Raw genomic sequence first — 16,316 nt, forward strand, 5'->3', positions numbered from 1 at the left:
AGTGTAGAAAGACGGTTGACATGTGACGAGGCACATGTTTCGATCGTCTCCATGCTCAATTTTACTCTGATGAGTGAACGAGGTGTTAATGTCCAGATGGGTTGTTAACACGTGGAGCCGATTATAATCCGGTTGATTAAAACTCATAAAGATTGTGTATCGGGAAAGAATTCCTTCGAGCTCTTCAATCATCCTGGACAGTCCAGCGCATGGGAGAATGCAATGCAATGCGAGTTGATCGTTCTACAGCCCCGGCAGACGAGGTGAACATGCATGAGTTGAGCCGGTAGGACAGGGACACTGGGCGGAAACTCAACGCAGGAATCGGAGTTGGGCATTGCATGGATTGATGAATAGAGTGTTTCATATTGCAACTTTTTTGCGCTAGTCAAGTTGGCTACCCGTCGTAGCTTTCCAATATGGATAAAAAAACCCCACTCGCCAATGTTTTGAATTTTTCTCCCAAAAATGGCCGCCGGCGGCTAATTTTTCCAAAATGGGGGCCTTTTTCGCGTTTTGACACAGAAATCGACTCCTACACCTGCTAAAATACGTTAATGTTACTTGATATGTGTATGTTTGTAGATGATCATGATTGCTATGTCTGCTCGCAGTCGGGGACTAGACATTAGGCATCTAATATGGCGGAAAAATCCAAAATGGCGTCCAAGATGGCCGATTTTTGGCCACTGGAAAGTTGTTCCCTCCGATGTGGGTTCTAATATGTCTAGTTATAGGTTTTTTGGTGTGATGAATTCGTTTTTATGCTCTAAAATGCAGTATATCTGTCACAGAGACGTCTGCGGGGGTCATGCTCTCGCGTTAAGAAGTCGTTCTTGTAAGTCCGAAGAAGAATTTTGAATATTCTTGCCCTCATTAATATCAGAAAATAACAATTAAATATTCGAAGGTCAAACATGTATTTATTTAACATGTACAGTAGATACACGAATTACTAGTATACTAATGCCATAATGAATGTTCTAATATGAATTCATGTATGCGTGCCTATCAGCCTCAATATAATCAATAATATTGGCCATGGCATGGCATACATGGCTGTAGCGACATTTCAAATTAAAATTTCCAAAGTTCAAAAACATCAATGTTTACAGTTCGCTTCATATAGTTATCTACATTTTCTGAAGAGTGGATTTCGTGTATCCAGAATAATTCTGCCTGTGCCACTCAACCACTTGAAGGAAAGCTTGCCTTTGCTGTTCATCCCTCGTTCTGTCAATAAAATCTGTAATCAACTTCATTCCACGCTCTGCAAGGTCGTTAACTACATGAACATTGTGCACATAGTTTGCGAATTTTTGGTCGCCATCACTTTCTGGCCATGTGCTTGCAGGCTCACACATCCATTCTACATCGAGTACATTATATAGTTCAAGAAGATTGAATAACCGCCACGAGTCGTCATCTATGAAACTGCTGAGACACAGGTCACTACTCTCATTCTCATCCACGGCCGGAAATTTTGGCTTTCCTGTGCTGAGTTGATCATGAGGTAGTCTAGGTGTCTGATGCAACAGTTTTGCCATTGTTTCTCACTCATCTGTGGGCACGTTGTAATCGGCAAGAGCGAAAATTACCAATTACAGTGTCAAATACCATAGGTGTCGAATCGACACCTGATGTCAATGAGGGCGAGAATATTCAAAATTCTTCTTTGGACGTGCAAGAACTACATCTTAACGCGAGAGCATGACCCCCCGCAGACGTCTCTGTGACAGATATACTGCATTTTAGAGCATAAAAACGAATTCAGCACACCAAAAAACCTATAACTAGACATATTAGAACTCACATCGGAGGGAACAACTTTCCAGTGGCCAAAAATCGGCCATCTTGGACGCCATTTTGGATTTTTCCACCATATGGATGCCTAATGTCTAGTCCCCGACTGCGAGCAGACATAGCAATCATAATCATCTACAAACATACACATATCAAGTAACATTAACATATTTTAGCAGGTGTAGGAGTCGATTTCTGTGTCAAAATGCGAAAAAGGCCGCCATTTTGGAAAAAATAGCTGCCGGCGGCCATTTTTGGTTGGAAAATTCTAAAACTCGGCGAGTGGGGTCTCCATCGATATTGGAAAACTACGACGGGTAGCCAACTTGACTAGCGTAAAAAAGTTGCAATATGAAACACCCTAAGGCACACGCATGCGAAGCAGCTGGATTGAATATGTTTCTTACCTTTTTAAAGGTTTATTTAAAATTAATGAGGGAAAATGTGGACGAGATGAGAAGTTCGGACCAAACCATGCGAATCAACAGACACAAAGAGGGAAATGGGGATATACAAACTTATATACAAGGAAATAAATAAAACCAAACCCACACTCGGCACCCCAGACCACACTTGAACAAACATTAAAACTAGAACGGGCACTCGTAGAGCGCATACCTTCGCCGCAGCCACTAGTTACCTTTGTATTAAGTTGTCCACAACGCATCTCAATACAAATATGCATTTCGTGACCCCCATGACCTTTGACCCACAACCGCTACCTAGGGTGACAATAGTACTATACCTTGTGTCATTTCAGAAGATGGGGAATTGAACACTGAACAATTTGGAGTTAATTTGATGTAAATCGGAAACATATTAACCGTTTTCATCATGAAAAAACGATGTTGACCTTTTTGTGACCTCGACCTTTGATCCGATCGCTCCCAAAATCTAATGGATTTGTCCTTTCATGATGCCAAACAAATCCAGAACAATTAAAGCCTCTCTGCGTTTTGTTTTTTTGCTTTAAGTTGTCCACAACACTTTCCGATATAAATGTGAATTTGCGTGACCCCCTTGACCTTTGACCCCCAACCGCTGTCTTGGGTGACAAAAGTACTATACCATGTGTCATATTAGAGGATGGGGAATTTAATTTTGAACATTTTGGAGTTAATTTGCTGTAAATCAAAACAAAATTGACAATTTAATTGCGAAAAAACGATTTTGACCTTTTTGTGACCTTGACCTTAACCTTTGATCCGATCGGTCCCAAAATCTAATCCGTTTGTCCTCTCGTGATGCCAAACACATCCACAAAATTTCATGACAATCTGCGAAGTGGTTTTTATGTAATGTTGTCCACAACGCTCCCCAATCAAAAACTCCATTTTCGTGACCCCCTTGACCTTTGACTTCCACAGACTAACTAGGGTTGCAAACACTATACCATACACTATATCAGTGGATCGGGATTTGAATACTGAACATTTTGGACTTAATTTGATGTAAATCGGAACAAAATTGACACTTAATCGCAAAAAAACGATTTTGACCTTTTCATGACCGTGACCTTTAATCCGATTGCTCCCAAAAGCTTCGCCTTGCGTCCTTGAGTAACTGCACATCATCTCTGAAAATTTCATGCAAATCGGTCCAGCAGTTTTTGCGCAATGTTGTCCGCACACATATTTACCAATAAATAAATACACAGGGGTCAATACAATACCTTCGTCAAACGAAGTTTGCGAAGGTAATTACAGGCAAGGACTTCTCTTTCATTATGCATGGTGTAGAATGTAGATAGATGCAGGATGTCCTGCAGCCCGTTTTGGAAGCCAGTGACGAAGTAAACCAGCAACGAGGAGCGCTTGCGACGATCAGCACCTTTAGATGTGCATCCTGAACCAGCCCTCGTGACCCTCTCTTGTTGGTGCTTCTCCTTCACCCTTTTTGCTTCTCTACACTCCGTCAGCTCTGGTGTGTCTGTTCTCTTTGCTCCCCTTCACCCCCATTCCAAGCGCTTCTTCCTCCAAGCTTCCGCCAGGCGGTTCTTCTTTGTCCTTTCTGCACTTCAGGGACCTCTGGTGTGCCGTTTCTCTCCTCTCAAAGTCCTTGTTCCCGGTCTCAATCCTCCCTATCCTTCTTGGGAAGAGTCATCCTCCGGGCCCGTCTGGCCCATTAGGGCAGCCCCAATAAAAATATATCCATTGCCAACTTCCGGGCTCTGCAGTGCATTACGCCACTGTGGCTGGCACACACTGGCCAGACAGATAATGATGGGCTTATGTGATGGGAAGTCCTCATCTGTCCCCTCCCACAAACAAGAGGTGTTTACACATACCATTGTTTTTTTTACCCTGACTATCATGTTTATAAATTACATATGCTGCTGCCTCAGCATCACTCACGTGTAACAAAATGACTTCCTCTGACAGATCTCTGTTACAGGGCAATCTCACCTACTCGAAACACACGGACCATGTTACACTTACCACAGTCTAGCTATAAACCACCCACACTTTCCACGTCCCCCCCCACACCTTCCACGCCCCCCCCCACACTCCTTTTCATGTAACACAACATAACATTTGGCCAATAAAATACAGCAAAAAAGCAAGACAATGGATGAAGGTTACACAGTATTGAGCATTGAGTTTATCAACACACTTCGATGCATAAGCAGGAACTTGGAAAACAAGAAAAGACCAATAAGTGAAGCTTAAGGGAATATCGACACAATACATACATGCACAAGAGATGATCAAAATTTGGAACAATCTCTCCCCCACCCAAGCCATGTTACATAGTTTATAGTTTGCCCCTAAACCAACAGGGTAACAACCACAATAAGAGGGGATAAAGAAGAAGCTAGAATGGCACTCGGTAGAGTGCATACATAACTCTGCCAAGCTGAACATTTTACGTTTTTAATTCCACCGATCAGCTGGATCTGTATCCAGACTTCAGCAAAAACTGAACCAATTCTGCCTGAATCCATCAATAACTTTATGAGATATTGTTTTTTTTTATCATTTTTGGTAATATCTTTCAATGGCGAAGAATCACTTTAAAAATTATAGCACCCAGATCCAGATCTTCACCAAACTCGAATCAATTCGTCCTCGCACACACCAAACCCGTCCACCAAGTTTTGTCCAAATCCGTCCATACCTTTTTGAGATATCTTGCTCATAGACAGGGAAACAGAGAGGGTGCACCAAACAACCAGACAGGGCACAACTTGCATACACGTGCACCAAACCTATACATGCAATCCAATCTGAAACTACACCTCAACTACAGTTAACATCAAATACACGAAACTACACAAAGGTCAACTATTGGAGAAGTGAAAGGTTTTAAATACTAAATTCGGGCCAAGTGCGACACACATTAAGGTCGCAAACTGTGAAAGCCCTTCTCGGTGGCCCATTCAAAGTGATATTTTACAGTCCTCTTTGCAATGTTCAAATGTTCTCATCACCGGTAAAACACATAATGTGCGACAACACCGATGATACATTGCAGATACACTTTTACATTTGGTAATCAGGTGCATGGATGTAATCTTACTCTTCATTCTATTACTCAGTTTTTGATGATTACACTCATTTTTCAGCAAGTTAGTCTTACAACGAGCTCCCCTATGACCCCACCACTCCCCCACCTCCCCTTCTGCAGAGAAATGCACCATTTGTGAACAAGTCACACTCACCGCTGTGTGCACTCCACACTGTGTTGCATGCAATCGAGCTTAGGAAAGTTATACAAATCGACCAAGCCATAACGTTTCAAGGAATCGATGGTTTACTCTCAATGAAAGTGGTAAATATTGGCAAAGTGAGTCCTTCAAATTGGCAGCATACATGTGTGCACACTTAAGTACCAAATTGCTGTGTGGTTCAGAGCTGACCTCTTTGGTAACACTCGATCTACTTTGTTTCTCATAACAATCGGAAACAAGTGTAAAAGAAAAGTGAGACACAATTTGATATTCATGGACAAGGAAAGCATGCGTCATGCAATGTGGCTCAGTACCGATCTAACCTCCTCCCAACCACCAGAATATTTTTGCTTTAGTCTTGATGGTGACCAATTTTTTTATGCAAAATAAGTGGAAATCATCGGATTGGCTAAAGTCTGGATCATCCGCATACCAAATACACAAAAAAAATGTCTGAATTATTGAACTCTCCATCATTGTGTGTCAAATGACGTGCTTCCTTTCCTTCCGATTAAATCGGTCCACAGTCAGGATTTATTGTTTAACATCACTCCTCACAAACTCTCCTAAAATCTCTTTGCTCTTACATCCTTTCATTATCACTTCATTTTCTCAATTAATCAACCACACCTTCCCCTTATGTACATAAAATGTAGATGTCCCACAAGTTGAATGAGTCTGCACGATGCATCACCTGTAATCCTGATGCCCTACCATAAGTCAGAGTGCCAGCAGGCTTGCCATAGGGGTCCAGTGAAGTAAGGCAAGCCATTTTGGAAGCTGTGACACCCCAGCGCTGAAGGGCACCCTCCAAGGAAGTAGGCGAGTTCTCCAGGACCGTCAACGGCTCACCGCGGGTGACACAGCTTTCAGAACCCTGTGGCACTGGGTGGTTCGGGTCAACCTGTGGTGCTGGTAGACAAATGCTGGGCGTCAATTAATGCTCAACTACATACGGTGCTCTCATGTCAATCGGATGCATTCAGGTGCCCGGGATATATGCAGACCCACGACATTACTAATCTGTAACAAAGTAGGTTTGGCGGATGGATGGGCTCTCCAATATGCCGACGGCCCTTTGCCAAGACATCCTCGTCTCCACCAGCAAATTGCTTTTCTTTTCAATATGCTGAGATTCACACTTTTTTCACAAATACGAATATCTACTACCAGGAGAGACGATTCAAATATCTATTTCAGCACTTATTTTATTCTTTCATACATGGTATATAGGAGTAACATACAGGGGTAAACAAAAGGAGCAACACTGACTATCTAAAATATATACATATATATATATATATATATATATACATATATATATATATATATATATATATATATATATATATATATATATATATATATACATATCTTCTTCTTCTTCTTCTTCTTTCGGCTGCTCCCGTTAGGGGTCGCCACAGCGGATCATCCGTATGATCCGCATCGTGATTTGGCACATGTTTTACGCCGGATGCCCTTCCTGACGCAACCCTGGTCGCCTCTTACGACACAGGGATATGGTACACCTATTTTAACCGGGGTATACCATTGGTGTAGGGATATACATATACATATATTGGTGTAGGGATATACATATACATATATATATATATATATATATATATATACATATATATACATACATATACACACACACACACACACATACATACATACATATTGTTGTGGTTCTGGAAACCGCATCCCTTCAACACCAATGGCAGCCAACATACAGTGGTCCCCAGTCAGTCATTTCATTAACATATGTTCAGATAGTTCCTTCCTTCTTGTCTAGTGGGTCGAACGGGACAGTGCGTTGTGTAAATCTCATAGTTCGGTCTGATTAAACCTCTGAATTTCATTCCTACTCTGCCTTTTTTTCTCTATTCCTGAGGTAAATCCAAGCAAGGGGTCCTCGCGAGGCCGACAGGCACTCCGCTCAGACACCCATCTGTAAAAACCACAGCCGCGCCCTTCGCGTAAGAATATGTCCTCACAGAAGACCAAGGGCAGCAGTAGAAACCAACAATAAATGCCAGTGCTGCACGGAGCGCGTACCCCACAGCGACGACCCCCACCCACTGTTCAGGCGACGAGAAGAGTAACCAACATGACCGCATCGCTGCAGGAATGTCACTCCGAGACCAGAAGAATAACCAACCTAATGGCGCGTTGCACGAATGTCGTGCCGAGGAAATAGAGGAAGCGGCACACCAAGTGCTAACAAATTACAGTATGCACTCAGCGCACTCTTCTTCAATCTGAATCTCCATCAAATAATTATATCTGTCCTCTTTTCAATCTGAATCTCCATGTAATAATTATATACAATCATTTCCCTCAATTCCCTGACACAGATAAAGGCTAGCACTGTGCACACGACACCGCCTTTGAAAAATGGACACGTAATTAATGGCGGCGGACCCACTTGCAGTCCCGGGATAATTTATTATCGCACATGGAGCGGGGCGCGAGTAGAACATATCTTGTTCGGGTCTGCGCATGGATTTACCATAGCATCTTACTGTCGGTCCTCGCTGATCACTGCAGCCACGGGTGTCTCCCACAGACAGCGAGGGTCCTCTCGCCTCTCCGCCCGGAGGGCTGCGGCCAGGCAGAGGCGCGCCATGCGGCTCAGGCCGCATGGCATGCAGACAGGCAGCACATTGACCAGCGCTGACCGCCAGTCGCCATGGACGGCCCGGGAGTTCGGTGCAGGGCGATTCGTGTCATGGTGCTCGGAGCGAGACGATTCCGCAGCTTGGAACCATCTGGCCGGAAGTAAAGTGGAGCCGCTTCCAATCATGGCGGCCGGTCCGTGTGCTGGCCGGGTTCCAACCAGAGCGTCCGATTCGGGTGACGATACATCACTTTGGGTCGTCACCCCCGCCCCGCACCACAGGGTCTATAAAAGGACCAGTCGTGAAGAAGCTAGCAGTGTCGTTCCTGCTCACCCCTCCTGTCTGCCAGTTCCAGTATGGTTCCTGTTCACCGCTCTGATCTGTTCGTCCTGGGCTAGTGTGCCGTTCCTGCTCACCGCTCCTATCTGCTCGTCCAGCTCGTCCTGGGTTAGTGGTCGTCTTTCCTGCCCTGCATTCCTGTCTGCTGGTGGATTTCAGTTCCAGTTCCAGCTCCAGATCAAGTGCCAGTTCCTGTAGTCGTTCCTGCCCATTGTTCATGTCTTCATTCCTGTTGGCTCATTCTGTCTGGCTTGGGATCGACAGTCTGCCCATTCATCTGCTGGCTCCGCCCCTTCTTCACCGCCTTGCTGCTGACTCTACCCATCCACCCATTGCTCCAGACTCCACCTTCTGAGTCCGTCCAAAATCCTTCCTTCATACCTGTCGGGCACGCCATCTCCCGAGATCGACGCTTAGCAGCTCTAAAGTGCCACGAAGTGAGAGACGATGCGCCAGCTGTCAGGGAGGTATCGCCCAGCGGAACATCTCCCCAAAACGTTTTGGTGGCATGGTCGGGCAAGGTATTGAGAGACTGTTAGCCTCATCTCCTCTCCTCTTTTTCTCCTCATTAATGTGTGTGTGTGTGTGTGTGTGTGTGTGTGTGTGTGTGTGTGTGTGTGTGTGTGTGTGTGTGTGTGTGTGTGTGTGTGTGTGTGTGTGTGTGTGTGTGTGTGTGTGTGTGTGTGTGTGTGTGTGTGTGTGTGTGTGTGTCATGGCACCTGTCCTCACTTAAGTTAAGATTGTACAATAATTATATCGGGATAATTCTGCTCTGTGTCTACTTTTGTAAGTTGCTTGTATTATTGCCGCACCTTTCACATTTCTTCCTTTCTCTGCTCACACACCACAATGAAAGCTATTAAACATGCCACATATCTTTCCTCACCTGCCTGTTAATAAATCCTTTGCAGAAATGCTCCCAGCTCGTTTTTGTCTTTGCTTTCATTGATCCAGCATGGTCCATATCCTAACCTAGCCAGGACTTTATTCCCAACGATCCGTTTCTTTTAGCTGGTACGTCCTTAGCAGTGTCGCTCAGCTGCCTCTGATCCGATAAAGTGACCCGGTTTGGACAAGGCATACCGAGGGCATGTCCTCCGGCAATTAGATCATCTGACTATTTTAGGTAACCGGTAAACCTTAGACAGAGGACCCTAGGTCATGTGGTTGAGATATTGGCGTTCGGGGTCCATTAGCGACCCGCCACGTCACGGAATAATCCGTGTGTGACGGCCTGCAATTCCGAGGAGTCTGGTGGGAACCCGAGATAGCTTCCCCCCCCTCACCCCACCCCGGTGGTCTTCTCACCCGACCCCCGGCCTGCAACAGTGTCTATACATACATACATATATATATATATATATATATATATATATATATATATATACATAGAAATATATATATATATATATATATATATATATATATATATATATATATTGTTGCGAATTCGCGCCCGCCGGCGTGCGAGCGGCCACGTAACTCGAATCGCGGCACGGCGCCCACCGGACGGACAATTCTGTCGTGACCCTCTCGGACTAACGCCGGGAACTAGTCACGGGTGGGCCTTTTGGCCTCACCACGATCGTGCCAATCGGCCCCCCGCGTGGGATAGGGTTGTTCGCCGAATTCAACCTACCTAAGTACCCACACGGAGGGTAGACCGGGTGATCGCACCTTGCCGCAAGTCGACTCCGGACACGGGCCACTTAAGCAACCCGTTCCGTACTATCGGGATAACTCAGCGGTGTTATCGTCGACCTCGACGGTTCCGATTAATTATCGGGCGTATTAAGCCCACTACCAACCCTTTACGTGAAGCAAGATGGAGATTCAATTAAAGAAAAGACGAAGCGAAACGGGAAAACAGTTCAACATAAGGCACATTTATTCCGCGGCACACGGAGAGCACACATATACAATTACAACAATTATGCACCAAAAGCAGATGTTACAAAAGACACACAACAATGCAGATCGACTACCGACTACGCGAGCACACGGCAACACTTACACAGTTTTACTTTACAGACGGCGCCAACAACACGTTTACTCAAAAGCAAAAGAAAAGGGCCACCCTCAAAGACAAGGGGGCAGACGGGGCCTGTGGGCCGCGAGACCGGGTGGATCCTACGCGTGTCTTGTGATGAGCCGCTAATGTGGCGGTGCCCCGACTCCGCGCTCCTTCGCGGGTTTCGTTGGCACTGCTTGGAGTGGGGTGGGAACGGGGCCCCCTTTTCGCACTATCTCAGCGCGGGGGGAAAAAAGGGGGGAATTGTTGATGCTCTGGGGAAAGAGGATAGCTGGCTTGCTTGGGTCCCGCGACACGCGACTCCACTGCTACCTCGTCGCCGACCGCCGTCTTCCTTGCCTCGGACCCGAGGTATCCGGTCCCCTCCGCAATTCTCCTCAGCCTACTGCAGCAAATCACCTCGACCGCGCTCCAGGCTCCAGGCTTCCTCTCTCTGCAGCTCCCCGACAGACTCCGAACCCCGACAGACTGCCACTCTCCAGACCCGACTTGACTGCCTCGACCTTCCTGACTCCAACTCACTGCCTCCAACCTTCTCTCCAACTCAAAACTCTCAACTCTTCTCCAACTCGCCTTGACCGAAAAACTGACTGAATTCGCCCCACGCTCGGCGCTTTATAGTGGTGCAGGAGAACCCATATGCAAATTTCTGGATCAGAACGAGCTCGGGGGTGGAGCCACGCTCACCCATTGGACGGAGAAAAAGGGGCGTGAGCCTCCCCTGATCCTCGAATTTGCAGATATCGATTCTACTCCGACGCGCCTGGAGGCGGGGCCAAACCGCCCCCGCTTGCTGATTGGACGGATCAGAAGTGGGCGTGTATCATTCCTGATCCGACTTCTCCTCGGAAAGGCCGCTATTTGCACCCGCGGCTCGGCGCGCGTCCCGCACGAGGCCAGGACAGCCTGACGCTCGGTGCCCAGAAGCGGTGCGGGAATGGCCGCAGAAGGGGAGGCGAAGGTGGTGGAGGGTTTAAAGTGCTGGTCCATGGCCATGGCGACGTTTGGAATGGCGGTGATGCGATGTTTGCGGGAGCGAGTTGTGAAGGTAAAGGTCGTGGCTGTTGGCGTTGTTGTTGTTGTTGTTGTTGTGAAGCGGCGTTGCGGTTGGTGGTTGTTGTGTGATGGCGGTTGAGACGTGGTTGGTTCAAAATAAAGATAGAACAGAAAAACGGCTATCTTAAAGGGTCGCAGCCCGAATGAATCACATTTATTCCCTCGAAACAACGGGTTTGGAGCTAACTACACATGTACTTACAGAGATATCTCACCTACAGGACCTGAATGGTGGTTTGCGAATTTCCTCAACGCGACACTGCCCACGCGGCCAATGGCGCCCCGGGCTCCCGCATCATGCGGGCGCACCCGTGCTCACTATGCTATCCCGGCCCCCACTGGACCCTTGGCCTACCGCGGCCGACGAGCCCGGTGCCCGGGGTACCCACTCAGCGATACTCACCATTCGTAGCCACGCTCCCAGCCCGTCAACACGGCTCCTGCACCCCTCCAACACAGGTTTCGAGCCTACTTCCCCACCAACAACGAAACGACCTCCATATTCCAATTTGTCTAACCCAGCTAACTCACTCTACACCGACCCCAGGGTCCCTTGGGCAGGAATCACTCATCGCACCATGCATTCCACAATCACTCCATACACTCAGACCTGCTGGCCTCACTCATTCACCATGTCTCCACCTCACTACTCTTCAACACTCCATCGCTGAACTCAGCCATCCTTCTCACTACATCCCCTAACTAACTGGTGCTCCCACATCATCCCTTGCACTACAGCACGTTCCTTTTAACACTACGTAGCTAAGCTACGTCCCCTCTACCCATTCACAAGTGTGTCACTGTCTTCAAATATCCCATTTCCATTTCCCAACCTAAATCTGAACTACAATCCCTCTAACTAATCCATTCCACGGACTCCATGAGGACTTACGCCCCATGAAGCCGGTCTAACTAACACTAACACTTCCCCCGAACTAGTTGTCATCCTGTGCCCAGGCCAAGGGGCTGTTCCACCCCTTGCCCAGGGAATCTTGTTCACCCGAAAGCAAGGCCTGCTTTGCTCAACTTTTTTTTTCCTCGCGCAGCACCAGCATGGCAACTTGCAACCTGCACTCTTTTACGTGACGTCATGGCAGCTGTTCACACACCTCGTCCCTCTTGGACGGTACCATCCGGCAGGGATTCACCCTCCTGCCGGATTCCAACCCTACGTGCAGCCATGACGTCACTCTGCGCACTAAAAGCAAACCTCACGTTTCGAAGGGTTCCCCACACGAACACAGCACGAGCTCTGCCCGTTGGAGCTTCACACACACGCCCGCGTGGAGAACCCGTCCGGTCCGAATCCGTATCCTGCCGACCTTTTGTCCGTCCGCGGGATCGGCAACATTCCCCGCTGGCGTTCCCGGACCGGGCTTCACTCCCGTAAGCGCGCACGTGGCGGCCTCGTGCGTACCACAGCACAGACCCCGCACTCACTGCTGTGCAAACCCGGCACAGTCCCCAATCCAGCTACGGCCACTACTCAGCCTTTGTCCCTTATCTGTCGCCGTCGTCTCCGTCGCCATTCGACCCATGCACACCTGCGTGTCACGAGACACACACCGCGCCATTACACTCACACCGGGAGACGCGGCTGCGTGCTCCCGCATGCCGACCGTCATCTCCCTTACATACCGCTCTCTCACACACACAGTCTTTCTTGCACTCGGCCGTTCACTCGCACACGCGGTGACATTCACACACGGTGCCTCATCCACACACGGTGTGCTGGGAAGCACGCACCCCGGCACACTTGCAACCACACCATTCACACGGGGGCGCACTCACACCTTGCACCACACACACCGGGACAATCACACTGGGGAATCAGGTCACCTCTAGGGCTCCCGGGGCCTCCATACCCCCCAAGCTTCGTGTGCACCTGTCCGCAGCACTCGCCCCCTTGAACTCGCTCGACACGACCGAACTCACCTGGTCGAGATCAGCTTCAAGGGAGAATAGTGTCTCCCTCCGTTCCCGAAGGAGGATATCCAGCTGCTTGCACCGGGTCACAAAACATTCTGCCAGCTCCCCCTCATGGTCCTCCACTACCTCAGTGTGTGTGTGTGTGTGTGTGTGTGTGTGTGTGTGTGTGTGTGTGTGTGTGTGTGTGTGTGTGTGTGTGTGTGTGTGTGTGTGTGTGTGTGTTCGGCCTTAACCCCGTCTTTATCGTGCCGTCTCTCCTCTATTTTTTCTATCTCCCGCGTCTCTATACATTTTCTCTCCTTTTTCCCCATTTCTGTTTCTTCCTGGTTCCTTTTTCCTTCCCATTTGAGTCGTTCTTCCTCTCGGAGCTTTTTGAGTTGTTCGTTCTCTTTCCAGAGTTTTTCGATCTCCGTGCACTCAAATTTTGCTTTCCCCTCAAGCTGGTTAATTTCAAACTCGTATAGTTTTTGTTTTCTCTCCCACTGTTTCTCCTGCTCTTCATTTTCCAATCTCATCGTTTCTTTCAATTGGCTCATTTCCTTCCTGTGTTTCATTCGCTGTTCTTCCATTATCTCTGCGTACCTCAACCTTGCTTTCTTTTTAATTGTTCTTGTCTTTCTTTTTTTATTTCTTTCACCCCCTGTCCCTCATTCTCCAATCTCATCATTTCTTTCAATTGGTTAACCTCCAATTCATGTTCTTGTTGTTTTCTATTCCACTGTTGTTCCTATCGTTCCTCCTTCTCCAATCTCGTTGTCTCCTTCAATTGACTGCTTTCTCCTTCCTGCTTCATTCCTTGCTCCTTCACTTTCTCCTCGCACTCCAACCTATTTTTTTCCCATTTGTCATTCAGTTTCAAATTCATACTCTCTCAGTTTTCTATTCCACTGTCTTTCTTGTTCCTCATTCTGCAATCTTGTTACTTCCTTCACTTGGCCGATTTCCTTCTCCTGTTTCATTCGTTCTTCCTTCATTACTCTTTCTTGCATCTCATTCTTTAATCTGGCCTTTGCTTCCAGCTGTTCGATTTGCTCAGTGTGGTCCCTCAACGTTTCATTCTCTGTTTCCATTCTTTCCTCTTTCAACGTCCTCAACTCTTCTTGTAATTCCCTATCTTTGGTTTCGTGTTTCATTATCTCATGTTTTTTTCCATTTTTCCTCTCACTGCCTCTGTTCCTCCTTAATTATCTCATCCCTTTTCTTTCTCATCTCCGCATACTCCAACTTTGCTTTTTCCCTTTGTTGTTCCTGATATTTCTGTTCTCTTTTTACCTTCTCTTCTAGTTTTCCCTGCCATCTCTTATTTCTTTCTATTGTTCTTTCCAGGCTTTCTTTGTCCTGATTGCCTGATCTTACCTCTTTCTTTAGTTGCTCTACTTCCAAATTGTGTTTCCGTTTTTGCTCTTCTAACTTTTTTTTCCATTCTTCCTCCAATTGTTTCCGAAGCCCGCCAATGTCCGCCTGCCTCGCCTGCCATGCCCACGTGGTTTGAAACGGTTGTTAGAAGCGCTCGCCTCGTGTCGTGCCGTTCGTAGCGCCATTAATAGCGGCCCGCTCACGCCTCGTGCCGCGCTGAAGTGTGATCGCGCCGCCATTGTGCGACTCTGTTTGCCGGCAAAGTCCGGGCTCAATAAATGAGGGTGAGCTCCCCCACGGATTAAAATTACAAGAAGTACCATCCCGGGCCATGGATTCTACATTACTACACATATACATTTCTACCCCCGGCACCCGTTCGCCTTGTGACTCCATCTTATTTCTCGTAAGAGATTAAAATTTTGCCTGCTCGTAATTTGGGGGGGGGGGACGGGGGGGTTGCTACACACACCCCTGATCCGATCCCCGCAAATTTAGTTGGAGACCGAGGTGGATTTGAATCCCACACTCCTGTACACAAATGTTACGAAATTCGCCCGCACGACGTGCGACCGGCCAAGCAACTCGAATCGCAACGCGTCGCCCACCGGAACGGACAATTCAGTCGTGACCCTCTTGGAACTATCGCCAAGGAGCTAGTCACGGGTGGGGGTTTAACCTCACCTCAACCAAGTCCGCATTCTACCCGCGTGAAATAGGGTGAATCGCCGAAAGTCGATATACCTAAGTACTCGCACGGGTAACCTACCGAGGGGTTGTACCACGCCACAGGTCGACTCCGGACACGAATCGCTTAAGCGGCTCGTTCCATGCTACAAGGATAACCGAGCGGAGTTATCATCGACCTTGATGGTTCAGATTGGTTACCGGGTGTTTTAAACCCACTATCAATCCCTTACGTGATGCAAGATGGAGATTCAACAAAGGAAAGGACGAAGCGAAACAGGGGAACAGTTCAACAAGCAAGCACTTTATTTCACACACATAAGCAGGCAAATAGGAACAAAAGCAGGCAAATAGGAACAAAGGAAAGCACTACGACCGAATAAAAGGCAATTATTTACAGCACGGTCACTTATACAGGTTTTACTTGTCGGACTGGCGCCACAAACACACATACAAAAGCCCGAAAAGAAAAGAAGTGACTTCCCTCATGGACCGTCGAGTCCTCCTCTCCTACTACCGTCAGCGCGGTCGCGCCTGGTTCCGGCCTCCCACGCGGCCGGCGAACCCTCTCCGGCACCCCTCGTCTGGACGCGCAGGTCCACCACAGGCGCACTGCGGCGCCTCCCGTCCGCATCTCCACCAACAGGCCACGCCAGGCCATGAGCGCGGAAAGGAGAGAGGAGGAAGGGAGCGCGTTGGAGAGCGAGACCCAAGGAGAGAGACCGAGCCTTTTTGGAGAGAGAGAGAGAGAGAGAGAGAGAGAGAGAGAGAGAGAGAGAGAGAGAGAGAGAGAGAGAGAGAGAGAGAGATCGAGCCTTTT

The 16,316-nt window shown here is 47.7% G+C and overlaps 1 protein-coding gene across 1 annotated transcript in view; it reads right to left on the reverse strand.

Annotated features, from left to right (window-relative positions):
- LOC147014093 (disco-interacting protein 2 homolog C-like) overlaps positions 1–16,316 on the reverse strand; it is a 182,965-nt gene that overhangs the window by 87,841 nt on the left and 78,808 nt on the right. The window contains exon 9 of the mRNA XM_085851748.1: positions 6,188–6,385. Within this exon, the coding sequence (XP_085707874.1) occupies positions 6,188–6,385 (198 nt within the window). The remainder of the gene's footprint in view (positions 1–6,187; positions 6,386–16,316) is intronic.

The sequence above is a fragment of the Eptatretus burgeri genome, chromosome 13, assembly GCF_056783735.1.
Source record: "Eptatretus burgeri isolate ZD-2024b chromosome 13, Ebu_testis_v1, whole genome shotgun sequence".
NCBI classification, from domain to species: domain Eukaryota; kingdom Metazoa; phylum Chordata; class Myxini; order Myxiniformes; family Myxinidae; genus Eptatretus; species Eptatretus burgeri.